The sequence below is a fragment of the Canis aureus genome, chromosome 1, assembly GCF_053574225.1.
Source record: "Canis aureus isolate CA01 chromosome 1, VMU_Caureus_v.1.0, whole genome shotgun sequence".
Taxonomy (NCBI): domain Eukaryota; kingdom Metazoa; phylum Chordata; class Mammalia; order Carnivora; family Canidae; genus Canis; species Canis aureus.
The window spans coordinates 113,311,012-113,330,678 of record NC_135611.1 but is presented as its reverse complement, the minus strand read 5'-3'; the positions used below and the strand labels follow the sequence as shown (position 1 = coordinate 113,330,678).

At 54.4% G+C, this 19,667-nt stretch overlaps 2 protein-coding genes and 1 long non-coding RNA gene across 7 annotated transcripts in view; 2 read left to right on the top strand and 1 right to left on the bottom strand.

Annotated features, from left to right (window-relative positions):
* The window catches only part of HNRNPUL1 (heterogeneous nuclear ribonucleoprotein U like 1), a 36,736-nt gene extending 30,804 nt beyond the window's left edge, over nucleotides 1–5,932 (top strand). For all 5 annotated transcript variants that reach the window (XM_077850771.1, XM_077850763.1, XM_077850755.1 and 2 more), the window contains exons 11-15: nucleotides 247–415; nucleotides 1,009–1,293; nucleotides 2,300–2,589; nucleotides 3,973–4,164; nucleotides 4,760–5,932. In XM_077850771.1, the coding sequence (XP_077706897.1) occupies nucleotides 247–415; nucleotides 1,009–1,293; nucleotides 2,300–2,589; nucleotides 3,973–4,164; nucleotides 4,760–4,876 (1,053 nt within the window). In that variant the 3' untranslated portion in view covers nucleotides 4,877–5,932. The remainder of the gene's footprint in view (nucleotides 1–246; nucleotides 416–1,008; nucleotides 1,294–2,299; nucleotides 2,590–3,972; nucleotides 4,165–4,759) is intronic.
* Nucleotides 289–9,107, bottom strand: LOC144285577 (uncharacterized). Its single transcript, XR_013353846.1, has 2 exons — nucleotides 7,698–9,107; nucleotides 289–3,202 (listed from the first exon to the last, which is right to left on the bottom strand). It is a non-coding gene; the product is annotated as an uncharacterized LOC144285577 (long non-coding RNA).
* Nucleotides 8,198–19,291, top strand: CCDC97 (coiled-coil domain containing 97). Its single transcript, XM_077850781.1, has 5 exons — nucleotides 8,198–8,397; nucleotides 12,081–12,536; nucleotides 14,331–14,609; nucleotides 15,047–15,176; nucleotides 17,199–19,291. The coding sequence occupies exons 1-5, from the start codon at nucleotides 8,349–8,351 to the stop codon at nucleotides 17,317–17,319; spliced, it is 1,035 nt and encodes a 344-aa protein (XP_077706907.1). The 5' UTR covers nucleotides 8,198–8,348; the 3' UTR covers nucleotides 17,320–19,291.
* The last annotated feature ends 376 nt before the right edge of the window (nucleotides 19,292–19,667 follow it).

The window sequence follows — 19,667 nt, the reverse complement described above, 5'->3', positions numbered from 1 at the left end:
AACCATTGGGAACCTCCCCATGTCCTGTCAGCAGCTATCAGCAGCTGTCAGCAGCCGCTTTCCCAAGTCCCATTTTCTGAGGACTGGCTCAAGAATATTAAGAGCAGTAAAAAGAGCAGTTTCCTGAGTTTTTCTGCTTAGGAGAACTATCATTCTTTTCTCAAATCCTGGCCTACATAATACCTGACAAGAAAAAGCCCAAGTTGTAATGTACCATCTCTTGCCTCTTTTGTTATCTCCCCGTAGACAAATGTTTATGGGTCAGCCCAGAGACGAAAAATGAGACCATTTGAAGGCTTCCAGCGCAAAGCCATTGTAATTTGTCCCACTGATGAGGACCTAAAAGATCGAACAATAAAGCGAACCGACGAGGAAGGAAAGGATGTCCCAGATCACGCGGTCCTAGAAATGAAAGGTAGGAGATGAGCCGTTCCCAGGGGGCCAGCACAGCAGGCTCCTCCAGAGAAAAGCTCCTTCCGCAGTCCCTTCCTCCCCAGCTCCTGGCTTATTCCTTTTTTGATCTTGTCCATTCTTCCCTTACTCCTGTTCTGCCCTTCCTTGTCTGGTGCAGCTGTGAATGGAAGAGCTGCTGGCAGTCCTGTAGCACAGTTTTCAGACTAGTTGGGGCTGGGGCAGGATGAGGGAGAAGATGTGTGGGAAAAGACAGTGAGAGCCCCGCACTCAATACCACCAGTGGGGTACTGAGCAGGCTTCAGTCTCCTCCTCTGTAGAAATAAGAATGCTGGTTCCACGTGCCTGGCCCACCTCCTGGGGAGGCTGGAAGGAGTGTTTAAATTTGGTGGCACTTAGCCACCTCTTCAGAAGAGAGGAGGGTCTTTGTTAACTCTTGATCATTGTCAGAAAGATTGAGACTCTTCTCACTTTGTTACTCACTTCTCATCCCCTCTACCATCTCCCTTCTGGCAGGCCAGTGTCCTGGGGGTGTAGGGGACCAGACCTCAGAAGATAATGACCTCTGTTCCCTCTGGGGCCCTGACTTCTTCCTAGCCAACTTCACATTGCCAGACGTTGGGGACTTCCTGGATGAGGTGCTGTTCATTGAGCTGCAGCGGGAAGAAGCAGACAAGCTGGTGAGACAGTACAATGAGGAAGGTCGCAAGGCTGGGCCACCCCCTGAAAAGCGCTTTGACAACCGTGGAGGTGGTGGCTTCCGTGGCCGAGGCGGTGGTGGAGGCTTCCAGCGCTATGACAACAGAGGCCCACCAGGGGGCAACCGAGGAGGCTTCCAGAACCGAGGGGGTGGTAGCGGTGGAGGAGGCAACTACCGAGGAGGTGAGACATCTCAAACAGGGCTCTCTCCGCTTTTGGCTCCCAGAGCAGGGTTGGGCTTTGTGATTGCTTACTCAGTCAATAGATGAGACTTCTGTAGGACTAGCTATGGGCTGAATTCTGGTGGAGAACCACAGCAAGTCCAATTCTGGGCCCTCAGGGGAACTCTCCTGCTGTCTTGCTTCCCCTGGGCATTGTTCCTGAAGCCCATACCCCTTTGCAGGTCACTAGTATCATTGGTGAATCTTCCCTTCCATCTGACCATGAGTTTATTGCTAGTCTTGGGTTCCAGGTCAGGACCTAGTACAAGATCGATGTTAGGACTGTTTTGGGTACTAGGTGTCAAATAGAGAAGTGGGCTGAAAAAGGTTAATTTGCCCAGCTAAATCCAGAGATGGGACCAAGTGGTCCAAAGCCCAGGCTTTCTGTCACTAAGTTCTGCTATCTCTGAAGCAAAGTGTATGATGATCTAACTAGCATGCCCAACTCTGTTTCAGTGTTATGCTAGATGATTCTGGGGACACAGCCATGACCCAGACAGACACATCAGCCTGTAGTGACAGTCCAGAAGGATTCTGGGCCGAGTGGCAAAGCCCAGGGTTAGTGTGGGCTTGGCTGATACCTGATCCAGCCTGGGAGGGAGCTCAGGAAAGGCTTCCCAAAACACCAGTGGCTAAGCTGAGGTCCAGAAACCTGTTGGAGCTGGCAGGGGGAAGGATTCTGGGCCCAGCCACATCTGTTCAACGACTCAGGAGAGACCGGCTGTGTCCTCGGTACTTAGTTCCCCTCTTCCTGACCACCCCTTCCGATTGGTTCAACAGCCATTGAGTTGCTGGGGACACAGTAGAAACCCAAACAGCCCTGGTCCCAAGCTCACAGTCTAATGGGCAAGACAAGCCTGTCTGCAGATAGCGATGACTTAGTTATTAAGGCTGCATGGCGGTGGGGAGGAGCCCGGGGGTCTGAGGGTTCGGAGCGACCGGACCTCTCCCTGGCTTCTCCGATACAGGCTTCAACCGCAGCGGAGGTGGTGGCTACAACCAGAACCGCTGGGGTAATAACAGCCGGGATAACAACAACTCCAACAACCGAGGCAGCTACAACCGGGCTCCCCAGCAACAGCCACCACCCCAGCAGCCGCCACCGCCGCAGCCGCCACCCCAGCAGCCGCCGCCACCGCCCAGCTACAGCCCTGCTCGGAACCCACCAGGGGCCAGCAGCTACAACAAGAATAGCAACATCCCTGGCTCAAGCGCCAATACCAGCACCCCCACTGTCAGCAGCTACAGCCCTCCACAGGTGAGAGAACACGTGTGTGTGTGTGTGTGTGCGCGCGCGCGCGCGCACATAGGCCAAAGGAAGTGGACCTGGGGAATGGCCAATATGTGCTCAGCCAAGATGGCTCTCTGCTTTTCCCTCCAACCCTGTCCTTCTTCCTGGCAGTGCTTTTGACTGTGACGGACCCTAGACTAGATGTTCCTTCCAAACCCAGATAAATTGGGAACCTACCCATTCTCCCAACCCCTTAGGGTTGTGTGCTGTGAGCATTGGTTGCTCCAGCAAGTACATTTCTCGTGGTGGTGTCGCCTCTGCTAAATCCTGGAGGAAGTACTTGATTGGGTTTCCTTTTCCCTAGGTTGGAGGAAGGAGCCAACCCCCTTATCTCCAGCATATGGAGACAGACCCTAAGTTTGGGAGGTCTTGCCCTGGGCCCTGAGAGCTTCACTCTGGAGCAGCTTCTGGCTTGGTTCCAGTTCTCCAAAAGCTGGTGCTTGGGCTCTGGAATGCACAGGCCCCTGTTAACCAGAGCAGTCCATAGCCGTTTCTTGAGTGTCTTTCAGATGCCAGGCCTGAGAACAGCTGCCAAGAGACAGATGAATGGCTCCCAGTCCTGGTCTAACCAGAATATTTCCTAGAACAGGATGGGAAGGCACAGATTCAAACCCCAGCCCCACAACATCTTGGTTCTGTAACCTTGCACAAACAGTTTAACCTCTGTGGACCTCATTTTTTTCATGAAGGACTAGAGCTGTTAGTAGAACTCATTTTCGAGGTTTGTTGCAAGGGATGGGTGGTATTACAACTTTGTGGGTAAGACTCTGGAACTAGACAGACCAGAGGCTGAGTCCCTGCTCCACCACCTTTTACTGTGTGACTTGAGCTCAGTAATTTCACTGCCCTGAGCTTCGGCTTCTTTCTCTGTAAAATGAAGCTAGTAGAACCTGCCCCACAGAGTTGATGGGGGGATTAGATGGGTTAATGATACCATCTGCACGTGGGAAGCACTTGGGAAATTGCTACTACTTTTCTCAGCCGACCTTCCCAAACAACTACCACCATTTATAGAGTAGCCAGTGGCTTGTACACTCAGGCTTACTGAATACACAAGGCAATCTGAAGGGGTAGTTCTGTTGTAATTATCATTTTACGGGGCGGGGAAGCAGTGGAATTTCAGAAGATGCTTCTGCCTTGCTCCCCCAGGGTCTTAGAGCTGGGAGTAGAGCCCAAAACACAACCCTACCTCCTACCCTGTCTCAGCATGCCACAGAGCTGACCCATTTCCTCAGCCTTCAAATAACCTCCACCAGGGAAGTTCCTTTGTGGCCCACTGCTTATAAAGGTCCTTTCTCCATCCCAGCTGAGCTATTTCACAGAGCCCTGGTTTTCCCCCCTATTTTCCAGCCGAGTTACAGCCAGCCACCCTACAACCAGGGAGGTTACAGCCAGGGCTACACAGCTCCACCACCTCCACCTCCACCACCACCTGCCTACAACTATGGGAGCTATGGCGGCTACAACCCGGCTCCCTACACCCCACCACCGCCTCCCACTGCACAGACCTACCCTCAGCCCAGCTATAACCAGTATCAGCAGGTAGGTGCCAGATTTAGGAGGGAGTCTGGGACTTGGGGGGCGGGTGCATATAGAGAGACTTCTGGGGGACCCACATGAATGTGTATTCCGTGATTGGAGTCCCTATTTATTCCTGCTGCAGAGATGGGCTGGCCTTGAGCTGGCATTCATCTGATGTAGCCATTTCATTCAGTCAACACTTCTGCACTGGCTGCTAATAAATAACTGTATCTGAACCTCTTCTCCCCAGTAAAGCCAGCAAATGGCATAGTAGAGGCCTCCAAATCCTGCTTCAGCACCATGGCCAGTGTCCATTCCCTTGGTTGATGCTAGACCATCATACCTGTTGCTATTTGGAATATGGTATCTACCTACACCTGGAAGGACATTAGGTTGGCAGGCCAGGAGGTCTGGGCTGTAGCCCCTGACTCCCCAGCAATGTGGCATTAGGTCAGTCACATGTCATCCCAAGGGACCTTGATTTCTCTGTCAGGGGACCCGTGTGTTGGCTATCGTCAGCACGCTCATCTCTGCCCTGGGTGAGAGTGGGGTCAAAGCAGCAGCCATATGTGGATCTGGGTAAGGACAACCTGGTGCTCTTGGTTTCTCTCTCCAGTATGCCCAGCAGTGGAACCAGTACTATCAGAACCAGGGCCAGTGGCCACCATACTACGGGAACTACGACTACGGGAGCTACTCCGGGAACACACAGGGAGGCACGAGCACACAGTAGCCAGTGTGCTCTGGAGGCCCCTGCCGGCTTCCTCCACCAGCGCCCACCTCGGCCCCCTCGTCTACCCACCCTGGGTCCTGTGGTGCTGGGGGACGGGTCATCCGAGGGCTGCCTCCTTTCAGCCCACTGCCTCCCCTCTGAGGGGCTTCTTCCCCAACACAGGGCTGGGCATTTTTCTCTGGATTCAAACAGGCAACAATGACCTTTTATTTTCTGTTTGTCCCCTTACCTTCTTCCTCCCCCTCTTCCTCTTCCTCCTCTTCCCTTCCTCATTTTTGACTAAAGACACATACCCCCCTTGGTCATACAGTGAGGCTACAGTGGCTGAGGGGGGCCCTTCTGCCCACCTCTCCCAGCCCTGCTCCAGCCCCTCAGCTTCCAGACCCTCATGCAGTTGGTTGTACATTCTTCCAGGAGCTGTTTTACTGTCTACTTTTCAGGATTAAAAAAAAAAAAAAATCAAAAATTAAAAAAAAAAACACAAGTTTAAAAAGTAAAATGTGGAGGGAGGAAGCAGTGACAGATATTTTTTGGTAATTATGCTTTTTTTTTTTTAATTTTTAGAATATCTGTTTTTACTGTGGCTGTTGATATTTCATCAGGATAACCATTTCTTTGCTGAGTTCAGGTGACTGAGGAAGAGCCACACCCTCAAAACAAAACAAAATACACACAAAACAAAACCACAGAATCATCTTTAACCTAACTTTTTATACGATGTCTCAGTTTCCCGTAACCTTGCACACAAGCTTCTGTGTTGAGTTGAATTGTAACTGCTTTTTGTATTTGGAGAGAGTGTGACTATTGAACTTGAAACCTTTTATTCCGGGCGTCTTGGTAGTTTCTGGTGGGATTAAGCGGGTGAGAGGGAAGAAGGGGAGGTTAGGGGGGGCTCCTTCCCTTCAGAACATGAAATTTCTCCCACCGCCTCCTCTCCAGAGGTCTCCCAGGTGCCAGACCTAAAGGTTTTTCCTACAATGATCCTCTGATTATTTTTACTCCCCCCTTGACCCATATGTTTTAACAGGATTTTAACAAACTGCACTTATTAAGAAATGTGTTTGCTTTGTTTTGTTTTCTTTCAATAAACGACATGGCACCTCCTAGCAGGAAGGAAGCAGGGTTGAAACCCTGAAGTGTTACTGCAGTTGGCCTTTAATTGGGGTGGGACCTTTTCAAGGGGACATTATTTACTCATCCATTAAACACCTACTGAGGGATGCCTGTGCCTGGCCCTGTTTTTGGTGCTGGGGATGCCCCCGCTTAAACCTGGGGCTCTCAGTTTAAAATCCACTAGTTCATTTTAAAATGGTTCCACTTCTGGTCCACTCACAGCCCCAAATCTCTCCTGGAATTTGTGTAAAGAAGGCATGGCAGGTCCCTAGGTAGAGCTGATGGGATGGAGACCACGGCTGGACTGTTGGGGGTTATCATTGGGTGTGACTGCCCATCTACCTCGGTCCTGGCCTTGGATGCTGGAGTTAGGACAGGTCCTGCCCGCACTCCTGGATCCAGGCCAGTGGGGATTCCAGGAACTTTTTTTATCCAGCAACTATGTGTTAGGTACTTGCTCTATGCCTCACTCTTTCGACAGTGCTGGGAATATAGCATGGTTAGGGCAGTTCTGAGCCCTGCTCTCGCATGTCTCCCAGTCCAGAGGTAACACAGACTTGTCATCAGACGGTGACAGCACCAAGTGGTCAGCTGTGAAAGCCTGAGAGTGGGGAGTGTGGTAAGGGGAGATCTTCCTGGAGAAGGGAACAATTTTTTAAATAGCCAGGGTAGAAAGACTGTGATTGCATCGCTATAGCCCAGTATCTTCCTTCCCCAGCAACTGGAGTCATTTTCTTTATCACTTTGGGATATATGGTGTTCCTGGCCCCTTGTGAGGGACAGTGCTGGGGCACAGGAGTGCCGTCTCAGTCCCATCCCTTCCCTTACAGGAAGACCTCAGAGCCTTAGGAAAGCAATGGCTGCAAAAGGAGGAAGGCTGACTAGTTTGGAGGTCAGGGATGTGAGGTGGAGCCAAAATTGGTGGCCAGTTAGACTAAAAGGGACTCAAGAGTGCCTCCATCTGCCTGCAGGAGGGGAAGGGCCTCAAGTCTATCCAGGAAGTCCCCTTCTTTGCAGGTCCACGTGTTGGGCAACAGCACCCTCTGCTGGCCTCTCTGGGCAATCTCAAGTGGCAGTTGCCACCTATCAGCTGTGACAAATGGGCATCCAGATTCCTTATCCTGGCAATGCAAATGGGAAGTTTTTCAGCTCCAGTCCACACGGTGTGGATCAGTGCACCAGCCTCCTCACAGATCTCCCTTACCTCCAAACCCTGATGCTTTCCCTGCCCCAACCCCGCCACCCGAAGGATAAAAGAACACAAGCTACTTAGTGTGGCTTAGGAGGCCCTGTGTGCCTGGTCTCCAGTGACCTTTCTGGCTTCACCTTTTGCTACTCCCCCTTTGAACTTCAGACTGCTGGTTTGTTCTTGGGGAGTCACAAATCTCAATCCAAATGCTATCAACTCTGCTTTGGAAAATGCACATGTACATGGAATTTTGCAAAAATATTCAAGAAGTTCTCAGATCTGCAGTCCAACCATGGCCCTTAAGTTCTAACTTTTTTATTCCCTAACCACACAGAAAGCCTTGCAGTAGCCAGAAACATCCATGCAAAGTCTTTACCTTGCCCTTTGCTTCCTAAAACCTTCCACTTTAATTCCTATTCATCTTTCAGGTCTCAGCTTGAGTGTCCCTTCTTTCTAGAAGGAAAACTTCGTAACCCTCCAGGCAACCCCAGGAGAGCCTGGGCCAGTCAGGGTACTCACCTGTGATAGGTCTGTCCACTTTGTTGCTAACACACCTGAATGAGTCAGTACCCATCACCCAGAGCAGATCCAGGACCAGGGTTATCACCCTTCACATCTGCAATTCTTCAGGTCCTGGAACACACCGGGAAGTTCTATCTGATCTCACCACCCATATCGTGCTAGTCCGGGACTGGTTTTGATGACAGTAGTAAGAGACAAAGCTTAGTAGATACTCTTTGAGGTGCTGAAGGAAAAACGGATGGAGTCTAAACCAAAGTACAAATCTTCAAGAGGCTCAGGACTATGGCCATTCAACCATCCATCCCAGAAGTAAGCATGCCAGGCTCTGGAGTCAGCGGTGAGCAGGTTGAACGAAGGGTCACATCCTTTCTGATAGTGCAATTCCGCAGCAGGTCGGATGGGGGCGGGGGGGTTGGGGCAGGGAAAATCCACTGACCCGGGCGCCCTTTAGGTTCCCGGCTGCGGGGGGCGGGGCCAGGGGGCCACGCATGCGCATTGGAAGGTCCGCCTTCAGCCCGGAACTGTTGTTTGGGACTCCGCCGAGCACCCGGCCCCCGGAGTGTGCTCAGCCGGAAGTGGCCGTCCAGGGCTCGGGCCCGGGATTGGCGTGCAGACCCCACCGCGGCGGCTAATTAGTGGAGAGTGAGTATGGAGGCCGTGGCGACCGCGGCGGTGGCGGCGAGGGAACCCGATGAAGGTGAGGTCCTGGCCACGCGGAGGTGGCGGGAGGGTGGGCCTGCGGTGTCACTGGGAAATGATTCCCCGTCGGCGCGCAGGAGGACTCTTTATAGGGGGACGCTTGCGGGGTTACCAGTCCCCCTCGCCACTCTGTCCAGATTAATTCCACTCTTGTCGCGGGCTGCCGCCCTCGCCCCGTCCCCTGCCCCGAAACTCTCCCCTTCAGAGTTCCAGGCCAGCCCTTTCCATGTGCCAGGCTAACCCGACTCCTCACCAGGTATCAGGTCAACCCACACCTGGCCCCTGCCCACCCGCCCCCCTGCGTCGCACTGCCCCTTGCCTTGCTCCAGGCGGGCCTTCCTCTTGTCCCACGCAGACTCCGCTGATGCCACATGTACAGCTCCTCCGCTTCGTTCTCATTCCCCCGAAGTCCACAGTGCCGTCTGCGTTCTTAGGTCCCTAATCCGTTTCTGTGCTCCCTCCATCTCTCTCCTTTGCATTTTCATCTTATCTCCCCTGATGCCTTCCCATCAGAATCTAAAACGCCTTCCTTCTGCTCATCTTAAAATTTCATGCCTGGGACCCTTGGGTTTCTCAATGGTTGAGCGTCTGCCTTCTGCTCAGGTCATGACCCCGGGGTCCTGGGATCGAGTCCCTCATGGGGGGGCGGGTACTCCTCGCAGGGAGCCCGCTTCGCCCTCTGCCTGTGTCTCTACCTCTCTGTGTGTGTCTCTCATGAATGAATAAATAAAGTCTTAAAAAAATTCCATCCCCCTGTTTCAGATTCATCCCAGGTGGTGGGAGATGTAGTTGAGAGGTTGGCTGAAACATCACTGGCCAAGAATTGGTCATTGTTGAAGCTGGATGATGGGTATATGGGTATATTGTATTCTCTACATTTGTGCATGTTGGAAATTTCCCATTAAATTTTTTTTGCTTAACCTAAAAAAATCTATCGCTCGATTCCATGGGCCTTAAGATACCGTGTATCTTCTTCAGAGTCCTCCACACCTGCCTCCATTTCTTCACCTCCCACTGACTTGCAGTCCAGATTCTGCATCCACAAACTGCTCTGATCAGGGTCACCAGTGACCCCACCCCCCCTCAGTGTAGTTAAAAGGAGTCACCCCAGTCAGGTTTTCTCTTATTAGACCACTTGGAGAATTCAATGCCATCGACCCCTCCATCCTTCTTGAAAGCTGTCCTTTGGTTGGTTGGTTTCCTTCTTTCTGAGATTTATTTATTTATTTGAGGGGGAGGGCAGAGGAAGAGAATCTTCAAGCAGCCTCCCCACCAAGTGAGGAGCCTGAAGCCCAACTCCATGCTCTGTCTCATGACCCATGAGATCACGACCTGAGCCAAAACCAAGAGATGGACACTCAACCAACTGAGCCACCCAGGGTGCCCCTTTGGTTTCTGTGACACCACTTTTTGACTTTCCCTTCTCTCAGCTCCTCCCACTCATCCTCTCACAGTTTCCTATGGCTGCTGCAGCAGAGGACCACAAACTGGGGTCATCTTAAGATGCAGAATGCATTTTCTCACAGTTTTGAAGGCCAGAGGTCTGAAATCGGTACCATGAGGCTGAAATCAAAGTGTTAGCAGGACCGTGGAGGGCTCCCTCAGAGGCCCTTCCAGCTTCTGGTGGCTCCTGGCATCCTTGGCATGTGGCCACATCACTCTGATCTCTGCTTCTGTCCATCTCCACATGGCCTTCTCTTCTCTGTATGTCCAGTCTCCCTTGGACTCTCTTATGGACCCTCCTCATGACATGTAGGGCCCACCTGGACAAGATAATCTCCCTGTCCCAGGATCCTTTAACTTCATCACATCTGTAGAGACCCATTTTTTGGCCATAAACAGTCACACAGGCTCCAGAAATTAAAGCGTGGCTGTCTTTCCGGGGCCCATTTTGTAGCCTTCCATGGCCTTCTTTGTAGGCATGGCTTCTCCCCATCCAGTCAGGCTCTCCTAGCCTACTCTTCTCCCATCCTCACACACTTCCCTTGCCCTCCCCAAGAGCTCTCATTTCCTTTAGCTTTGGTTCTTGACTTGGTTCTGCTGACTCCATGGCTCTGTCCCCAGCCCTATACTTTTCTCCTGAGAAGTCGCTAGCCCCACACACCAGCAGTCTCTTAGATGTCTCCCCTTGGAAGTCCCCTGGGCCCATGTCCCAGACTGGCCTCAGCATCTCTGCCTGCCCCTGCCCCAAATCTGCTCCTCATCCATTACTGTCTCAGGGACATTTTGATTAGTTCCCAGACCAGAGCCCCAGACCTGAACTGGTTGCACCCCTCGCCTCCCAGCCCTTCAGCGCCATGGCTTGTCTACTCAGCTTCATGAACATCTTTCTAACCACCAACTGCCTCCTGTGCCCTCCTCCACGGCCCCTGCCCTGGTTCAGCTTAGTTTTCTCTGGTCCCTCTCTGAAACCCACTGCACTTGTAACCCTCGCCCCCTCCCTCTTCCCTGTCCCAGCCAAACTGCCCAAAAGAGTTGCCTGTACTTTCTGTCTTCTCTTATTTCCTGCTTGCTCAGCCTCGCTCCAGTTCCTAAACATTTTGAGAAGCATCTCTCAACAAGGTTTGCCTGTTACCAGTACCTGTTTTGTCTTTGACCTTCCTGTCTTCCCCATCATACTGGCTGTTCCCTGAGGGCAGGAGTTGGGCTGGCTCATTCCCATGGATCTTCAGCATGGCCCAGTTCAGGGCCTCACAAGATTTGGAGTTGCTGAAAAGTGGCTAGATGAATGTGTGAGTGAGTAGGAGAGAGCAAGGGAGTGAGTGAACAATTTAGTGGATGTGTTAGTGAACAAGTGAAAAGGCAAGGAATTGAGTAAGTCAATGAATGAGGTGGTGAAGGACCAACTTAACACACTAAACACACTCCTACCTCAGGACCTTTGCACTGGCTGTTCCCTTTCTGTGGAACTGTCTTCCCCAAAAAATGTCGTGGCTCAGTCTCTCAACACCTCAGGTTTCTACTGTCGCTTTTTGGCAAGGTCTTCTCAGACTGCCCCATTTAAAATTGCAGCCTGGGGTGGCTCAGTCAGTTAAGCGTTTGACTCTTGGTTTAATTTCAGGTCCACGTTGGCTTGTGCTCAGCACAGAGTCTGCTTCAGATTCTTTCTCCCTTTTTCTCCCCCTCCCCACCTCCCTCTTCCCTCTTTCAAATAAATTAAATTGCAGCCTGCCCACCACTGACCCCATTCCCTCTTCCTTCCCTCTTCATTTTTTTTTTTTAAAGGAAAGGCTTAATTTAATTTTTTTTAAGATTTTATTTATTTATTCATGAAAGATACAGAAAGAGAGGCAGAGACATAGGCAAAGGGAGAAGCAGGCTCCCCTCAAGGAGCCTGATGTAGGACTCGATCCCGGACCCCAGGATCATACCCCAAGCCAAAGGCAGACATTCAACCCCTGAGCCACCCAGGTGTCCCTCTTCATTTTTCTACATAGTTCTTAGAACCATACAACAGACTGTATGTTTGCTAACACATCATATGTTTTCAATAATTCTATTTTTCATTGTTCATGTCCCCTATTAAAATGTCAACTTTGTGCTTACTGCGGTATCTTTAGAACCTAGAACAGTGCCCAGGAGATAGTAGGTTCTCAGTAAATGTAAAATGAGTTCTTTCTACCCACTCCACCTCTCCCGCATTCCCATCTCAGGACTAACAAATCTTCCCTCTCTCCATAGACTGTACACAGGCCAGTACTGGGCACTGGGGAGAACTGAGCTGGACACCTGTCCCACCCAGACCCCAGAACAAGGTGGAAGCAGCAGAGAGAGCACCAGGGGCCCCAGATGATGACTCCCCTGGGGCTGAGAATGCGGCGGTGAGTGCCATGCTGCGTGCTGTGGCTGCCAGCCGCCTGCCTGTGTGTAGCCAGCAGCAGGGCGAGCCTGACCTGACTGAGCGGGAGAAGGTGGCCATCCTGGGCCAGCTATACCACGAGAAGCCACTGGTGTTCCTGGAGCGCTTCCGCACGGGCCTCCGAGAGGAGCATCTGGCCTGCTTTGGCCACTTGCGCGGTGACCATCGTGCAGACTTCTACTGTGCCGAGGTGGCCCGGCAGGGCAGTGCCCGACCCCGCACCCTGCACACCCGCCTACGTAACCGACGCTACGCTGCCCTGCGTGAGCTCATCCAAGGTGTGGGGACAGGTGGGCTGGGTGGGTAGGGATACTGAGGCAGAGGAAGTAAGAAACAGGATGCAAGGACAGAGACATGGGCAGAGGTCCTGAGAGATAAGTTTTGAGACACGGACACAGGGAGGTTGAAACAGAAACATGAAGTGATGAGGCAAGATAGGTAGAGACAGGAACCCAGGGAAGAGAATGGGACAAGCAGTGAGAAGGGCCAGAATTTAGTAGATGACATCAGTGGATCACAGACACAGAACCCAGCACTATGATGGCTGGTTATCCCTCAGGGAAACACGATTCCCTACCTCACACCATACACAGAGGTGCTGAGGAAACCCAGGACAGTATGTCTGTGACTCTGGGGACAGAGGCCCTCTGAAACAAAGCACACATGTGAAGGCCATGAAGGAAAACACCCATACCTTTTTGACCACAGCAGAATTACAAGCATCTTTCTGAACAAGGACACCAGAACTGAAGTTGAAAGATGAAAGCACACAAAGCAGAGAGTGAGTGAAGATTCTGGTTAGGGAAAAGACACAGGCCCTAGAGCAAGGGAGGTGGAGAAGATAGGACTCTGTGACAGGCAGGAGTGAAGAAAGATGGGAGGGAGGAGGATCCAATGAATGGGGTAAGGGGGTGACAGACACAGAACCCAGGAGGGACAGGAGGCAGAACGGCAGAAACAGACTGAGGGAGAGAGGCTGACAGCCAGAGAAATGGAGAGAGAGAAACACTATGGTGGGAAACACCAGAAACAGATGGATGAGGGGGACGGTTAGAACAGGGATGGCCACAGACCCCAGCGCTGCAGAGGCCAGGATTCTGGTTAGATTCTTGCCCTGGGCCCTGAAAACAGGGCTGGGACCTGTGGGTAGGAGGGACTGGGCAGATTTAACTGTTTTCTGAGGGTCAGAGCCACCCTACAGGAACAGGCAGCCAGGGGAGACTCAGAGATCCTGGGTTTGAGGGTGGTGGGGAAGCCAAGCCCACCTGAGGGAAGGCTACTGAGAAGAGCACTCTGGGGGAGAGGTGAGATCTGGGGTCTGGAAGACCACCAGGGATGCCCACATCTGGCATGTCCAGCTTGTGCACAGACGGCCACACATAGTCTACATCCTGGCTCCTGTGTGCAGGCCACTTGGCTGTGGCATCCTTTTTTTTTTTTTTTTTTTTTTTTTTAATTTTTTTATTTATTTATGATAGTCACAGAGAGAGAGAGAGAGGCAGAGACATAGGCAGAGGGAGAAGCAGGCTCCATGCACCGGGAACCCGATGTGGGATTCGATCCTGGGTCTCCAGGATCGCGCCCCGGGCCAAAGGCAGGCGCCAAACCGCTGCGCCACCCAGGGATCCCCTGGCTGTGGCATCCTGCACGCCGACTCCCAAACACGCCCAGTCATGCATTCAGGAGGCTGTGTATACCTGTGTGACCATGGACACCAATGGGCAGGGATGTGTGAACTCTGCCCAGGCATAGCTGTGCACGGGCCCCAGGCCACCGGTGCTCAGGGGCCAGAATGTACATGGCTGACCATGCACGCGTGAGTACATGTGCTGATACAGGGCTGATTGCGCACACATGCTCAGATGCATGTGCGAGTACTCCAGTCACGTGACCTCAGTCCCCTGCACGTTTCCCTACGTGTCTGAATGTACACACATACGCTTGCACTTGTGCGCTCATGGCTCCCTACAAGCATGATCACGGACATGTGTCTGCTCAGACATGCTCATCCTGCACCCAGGCCCCAGCTTCACGCATAGACCCCTGACCCCATACGCACCCTGTCTCTGCAGGCGGCGAGTACTTCAGTGACGAGCAGATGCGGTTCCGGGCCCCACTGCTATACGAGCAGTACATCGGGCAATACCTAACCCAGGAGGAGCTTAGTGCCCGCACCCCAACCCACCAACCGCCCAAGCCCGGCGCCCTCGGCACACCTGCCTGCCCGCTCTCTGACCTGCTGCTCCAGTCCTACCAGGAGCGGGAGCTGCAGCAGCGGCTGCTCCAGCAGCAGGAGGAGGAGGAGGCCTGCCTGGAGGAGGAGGAAGAGGAGGACGACAGTGATGAGGAAGGTGAGGGACAGTACCAGGGAGCCTCCCAGGCTGGGCCTCTGACCTGCAGGAGCAGACCTCGCGTCCCTCTCCTCCCTGCATGGCCTGAGTGCCCAGACTATTCCCAATCCTTCCAGCATCTCTGTTCCCCACTCCCCAAAGGCACCCAGCAATCGCTCACCTCTAGGCCATTGTTCATGCTGTTCCCTCTGCCGGGAATGCCTTCCCTTTACCACACTCCAGGTAGCAGGTCCTGACCCTGTTCTGCAGCCTCCAGAGCACTGTACTGTCATTGTGTCTGGCATGGGCCCCAGGAGGGCCGGGCTGGGGCTGTCTTGGTCACCACTGTATTCCTAGTGCCACCAGCACAGAGGAGGCGGCTCCCAGGGTCTGAGTGTTCAGCACCTCCCCAAGTGGTCTGCTCACATCACCCCCACTGTGGGTGTCCACCCTTACAGACCAGAGCTCCAGCAAAGACTCAGAAGCCTGGGTGCCTGACTCAGAAGAACGGCTGATCCTGCGGGAAGAGTTCACCAGCCGGATGCACCAGCGCTTCCTGGACGGCAAGGATGGGGACTTTGACTACAGGTGACTGGGGCCCCACTCCCCTTCCCCCAGCCTGGCACCCCACAGCCCTCACTCTGCTCAGATGGCACGAGGGTTTCACATCAACCAGAGATTGGTGGGTGTCCTTGGTTGAGCTTTGTCCATCTCTGAGTCTCCATACCCTCACCTGATGAAGGGACTAAGCAGGGCTGACGATCAGCTCAAACTGGATAAAACATTGAAATATTTCCATTCAGGTGAGTGGTGGTGGCCTTGTAGGATGCCACCACCCCAGGCCTCCCCAGGTGTCTCCCAGGCACCCCAGCTTCTTCCTCAGACTTCCCTGTGCTCAGGAAATAACCCCTGGCAGTCAGTGTCTGGCACAGGGGGTATTTTGGGGGCTGCCCCCACAGTGCTGCTCGTTGACATCCCCATTGTAACATGGCAAGACACAGCCACTGCTTTGGAAAGGATTCTTGCCATCAGTGAAAAGGACACAGGAGCAAAGTATCCAAGATAAATGGTTTTGACAACTGAGGCAGTCTCGCCTTGTGGGTGTGCCAGCCAAGGGCCGGCTTCAGACCCAGCCCCAGCAACACACGAACAAGTGGAGCCTCACTGGCTGAGTGGGGAGCGCCATTGCCACGGCCACCGGGAGCATCGCAAGCCTGATCTAGGGCTACCCCCACCCCACCACCCAGCTCTAGAGGCAAGGCTGGTTGATCCACTGCCAGCTGTGGTAGAGCCTCTGGGCCCAAGTTCCCACACAAAGCGGGGCACAGAGTTCCTGGGCCGTGGGGAGCCCTCAGAGAGCCAGGTGCCCATGAGGAAACTGGGTATGACGTAAGGGAGAGGAATGAGTGGTGAGCAAAGCCCATCCCCTTGGAAGGGCCACTGCTGGGTAGCAGGGCCAGTGGGTCCCTCATCTGCTTTCAGCTGCTGTGTGCTGAGTACCTGCCGTTTCCAGACTCCTGGGCTAAAGCAGTGAACAAAACCGACAAAAGGGTTCCCTGCCCTGAAGAGAGTCCCATTCTAGTGAGGAAGCAAAAGAAGTATTTAGCATCTAGTACTGATGGGCCTGTAAAGAAAATAAAGGCAGGGTCCAGGAGTGGGGGGTTGGGAGTAGTGACGAAGTGGCCAGGGAAGGCTCTCCAAGCAGGTGACGCTTCAGCACAGACTTACATGATGTGAGGGGTAAGCAACATAAATATCTGGGATGAGAATGTTCCTGGCAGGGAGAACAGCAGGTGCAAGGGCCCCGAGGTAGCTCAGAGGAACAGCAAGGTGGCCCAGGTGGCTGGAGCAGTCCACGAGGGGCGAGGTAGGTGGTCTCATCAGAGGTTGCGGGACCAGATTAGACCGCTTTCTGCACCCAGGCAAGTGTGGTGGAAGTCATGGAAGAGTTTGGTGTTGAGCCAAGGGTCCTTGACAATTCAGGATCACTGGTCACCTTAGGGTAGACATTTCTCAGCACTGTTGGCGTATTGGGCCAGATGATTCTTCATGTGGAGCATCATCCTGTGCACAGTAGGGTGCTGAGTGGCTTCCCTGGTGTCGAGTCCCCACATGCCAGTAGGAGCCCCCTAGCTGTGACAACCAGTGTCTCCAGTTATCCCCAAACATCCCCGGAGGGGAGAATCTTCCTGGTTGAGAACCACTCGGGAGTGTGAGTCCTCCTGTCACCACATCTTCCAGCTTTTTGAGAGAAACCAGAAGTTTTTTGTTTGTTTTTAAGATTTTATTCATGAATAATAAGAGAGAGAGAGAGACAGAGACACAGGCAGAGGGAGAAGCAGGGAGCCCGATGTGGGACTAAATCCGGGGACTCCAGGATCACGCCCTGGGCCGAAGTCAGACGCTTAACCCCCAAGCCACCCAGGTGTCCCAGAAACCAGAAGTTTTTATGTAAAATCTCTGCTTTGGAAAATGTTGCCTTTTGTTTGAAGCTCTGAGAGACTCTGTGCCACCCCTCCAGGGGTCAGCTCCCATTTACAGCTGCCAGCATATGGCGTTTGACTTTGGGGGCCCACAGAGCCAGCCCCTGACAGCCCCCTCCATCTGCAGCACTGTGGACGACAACCCCGACTTTGACAACCTGGACATCGTGGCACGGGATGAGGAGGAGAGGTACTTCGATGAGGAGGAGCCTGAGGACGCACCCAGCCCAGAGCTGGACGGGGACTGATGGCCTGGCCACCTGCCCCACCCACGACTCCCTCTAGGGCACAGCCTCGCTGGCTCTGGTGCCATCCCAGCTGACTCCCTGCCCCTCTGTGTGTGGGGTTCCCTGCTTCCCCACCACCCCCCCCCCGCCCTCCAACCCCCACTCCGCCTGTGTCTGTCTCTCTGGCTCACTCGCTTTTTCTCCCCGCTTTTCTCTTGCTTTCTGCATCCCTTCCTCCCTCTGCACCTGTCTTTCCTCTCTGCCTTTCTCTCTGTCCCCTTCCCTGTGCCTCTCTCCCCACGACAGGGCCCAGGCCGAACATCCTCCCCTTGAGCAAGGCCAGTGGGCCCCTCGTAGCTGTAGGCCACGTGAGGCCAGGTGGATGGAAGTGCCCAGTGCAGGGTCCGGGTCTGCCCCCGGCCTCTCCCCTGAGCCTCTTGTTTCTCCACCTCTGCACTGCACCTCTTGCCTCCTTGCCTCTGTTCCATCCTGTCTCCTTCAGCCTCGCTCCGGGGCTCTGGCTCTTCCTGCCTGTACGCTCCCATCTCTTGCGCTCCACGCTGTCTCTGGCCCTCTGTCTGCCTCTCAGGCTTTCTGTCTCTGGTTTCCATGTGGTCCCCCCAGAGCCCTGACTGCAGAGGAAGGTGGCTACCAGCAGTCACCTCTCCGCCAGGACCCCGGCTTGGGAGGAGGATGCAGGGGCATCACTGGGGCCACGAGCCTGCCAGCTTGGGTGTGGCGGGAGGGGGCAGGGGGCTCTCCCCTGTCAGCCCCACACCCCCGTCTGCTGGCCACAATGTTCCCTTCCTTCATTTCCTCCGCCTCCTTCTCCCTCTCCTGTTTACACTCCCTGAATACGCACAGGCTGTTATCATGGGTCCTGAGTCATCCCACACACAGCCTGCCCCAGCATCCCTGCCCCCAGCTGGCCACAGGGCCCGCCCCACAGAGCCCCCTGCCGCCCCGGGCTAATGGGAGCCAGATGGCCTCCCGGTGACTCAGCCACTGGCCTGTGGGAACCCAGGCGTCCCGCCTTCCCATGCCCCCACACCCGGCTCCTGCTACCCCAGCAGACACACATGTGGAGACAGGGTTAGCTTCTTACGTGGGGGTGGGCGCCACAGGTCAGAGAGGCGGGGCCTGGGGACCCTTTGCTCCTGGAAGCCAGAATGGTGGCACCTCGCCATAGCCAAGCCCACAGGACCCTCAAGACCACTTCAGGCAGGCAGCCCAGCGTAAGGGGAAGACCCCGAGGCCTCCTGGGGCCACAGCTCTTGACCCTTGGGCGTCAGCTCTGCCCTCTGGGTCAAGCAGGACTAGAGCCAGACACAGAAAGTGAGAGCTGGCCTAGAGGCCGAGGGACATTCACATGGAGAGACTTAAGTATGGAAGCATCCAGTGACTGAACAGCCCTGTCCTTTGCCGGGCCCGGCGCCACACTGAGTCCTCCAAGCAGCCCTGTGAACCGGGGACTCACCTCCATTTCATAGGTGAGTCAGGGGAGGCCAGAAGGGAGATGTCACTTGGTGAAGGCCGCCCGGCCAGTGGAGATGGAACACTGGGTCTAGGACCTCACAGGTGCTGGAGACCACTGTCGTAGGCTGCGTGTCAGGAAGACCAAGGAGGAGCTGGCTGTCAGGATACCAGCCGCTAAGCTTCGCCCCCTCCCCACGCGCTTGGCACCGCCCCGCAAGGGCTCGGAACCGTCTGGATGCGTGTAAGTCAGCACCTGGACCGGAACCATCACGGCGCTCCTGCGCCCCACGTACCGCCGCGTCGCTGCCCCGGCTCCCCGAGAAGCGCAGCATCGCCGCCGGCCCGGCTTGCCCCTGGGGTATGTGTGTGCCCGCAGCCCGGGAGGGTTTGCTAACACAGGAGCAGCCCTCCGTGATGTGTGCGGGTTTCGTCCGTCTGTCATTTGGTCATTAATGCTGTTTGTGATATACTTTGCCGGACGTAGATTCGTTACATAATAAAGTGATGAGAGACAACAGCAGCTGAGTCAGAATTAGGGTTAGTCAGATGGCGGAGACGGAGCGTTGGCCGCTGAGACAGAGGTGGGGCCGGTGGAGAGGGCCTGTGGGAGACACACCCCCGACACAGCCCGCTGCGACCTGGAGGTGCCCCGGGGGGCGCCTGGCCCTCCGCCCCCAGCCCTCGGTCGGGGTGGACGGAGAGGCTGAGTCAGGGAGGGAGAGCCCCTCCGTGGGCATCCGGCCCCCACCCCGTCTCCTGTGTGTCCTGGCTGGCCCTGCCGGCCGCCACCCGCACCCCTGTCTGACCCCCCTGCATCTCCTGCCTTCTCATCCTGTCCCTCCCACCGCTGCCCCCCTCCCCTCCCTCCTCTCAGCCCCTTGGGCCTCCCCGGC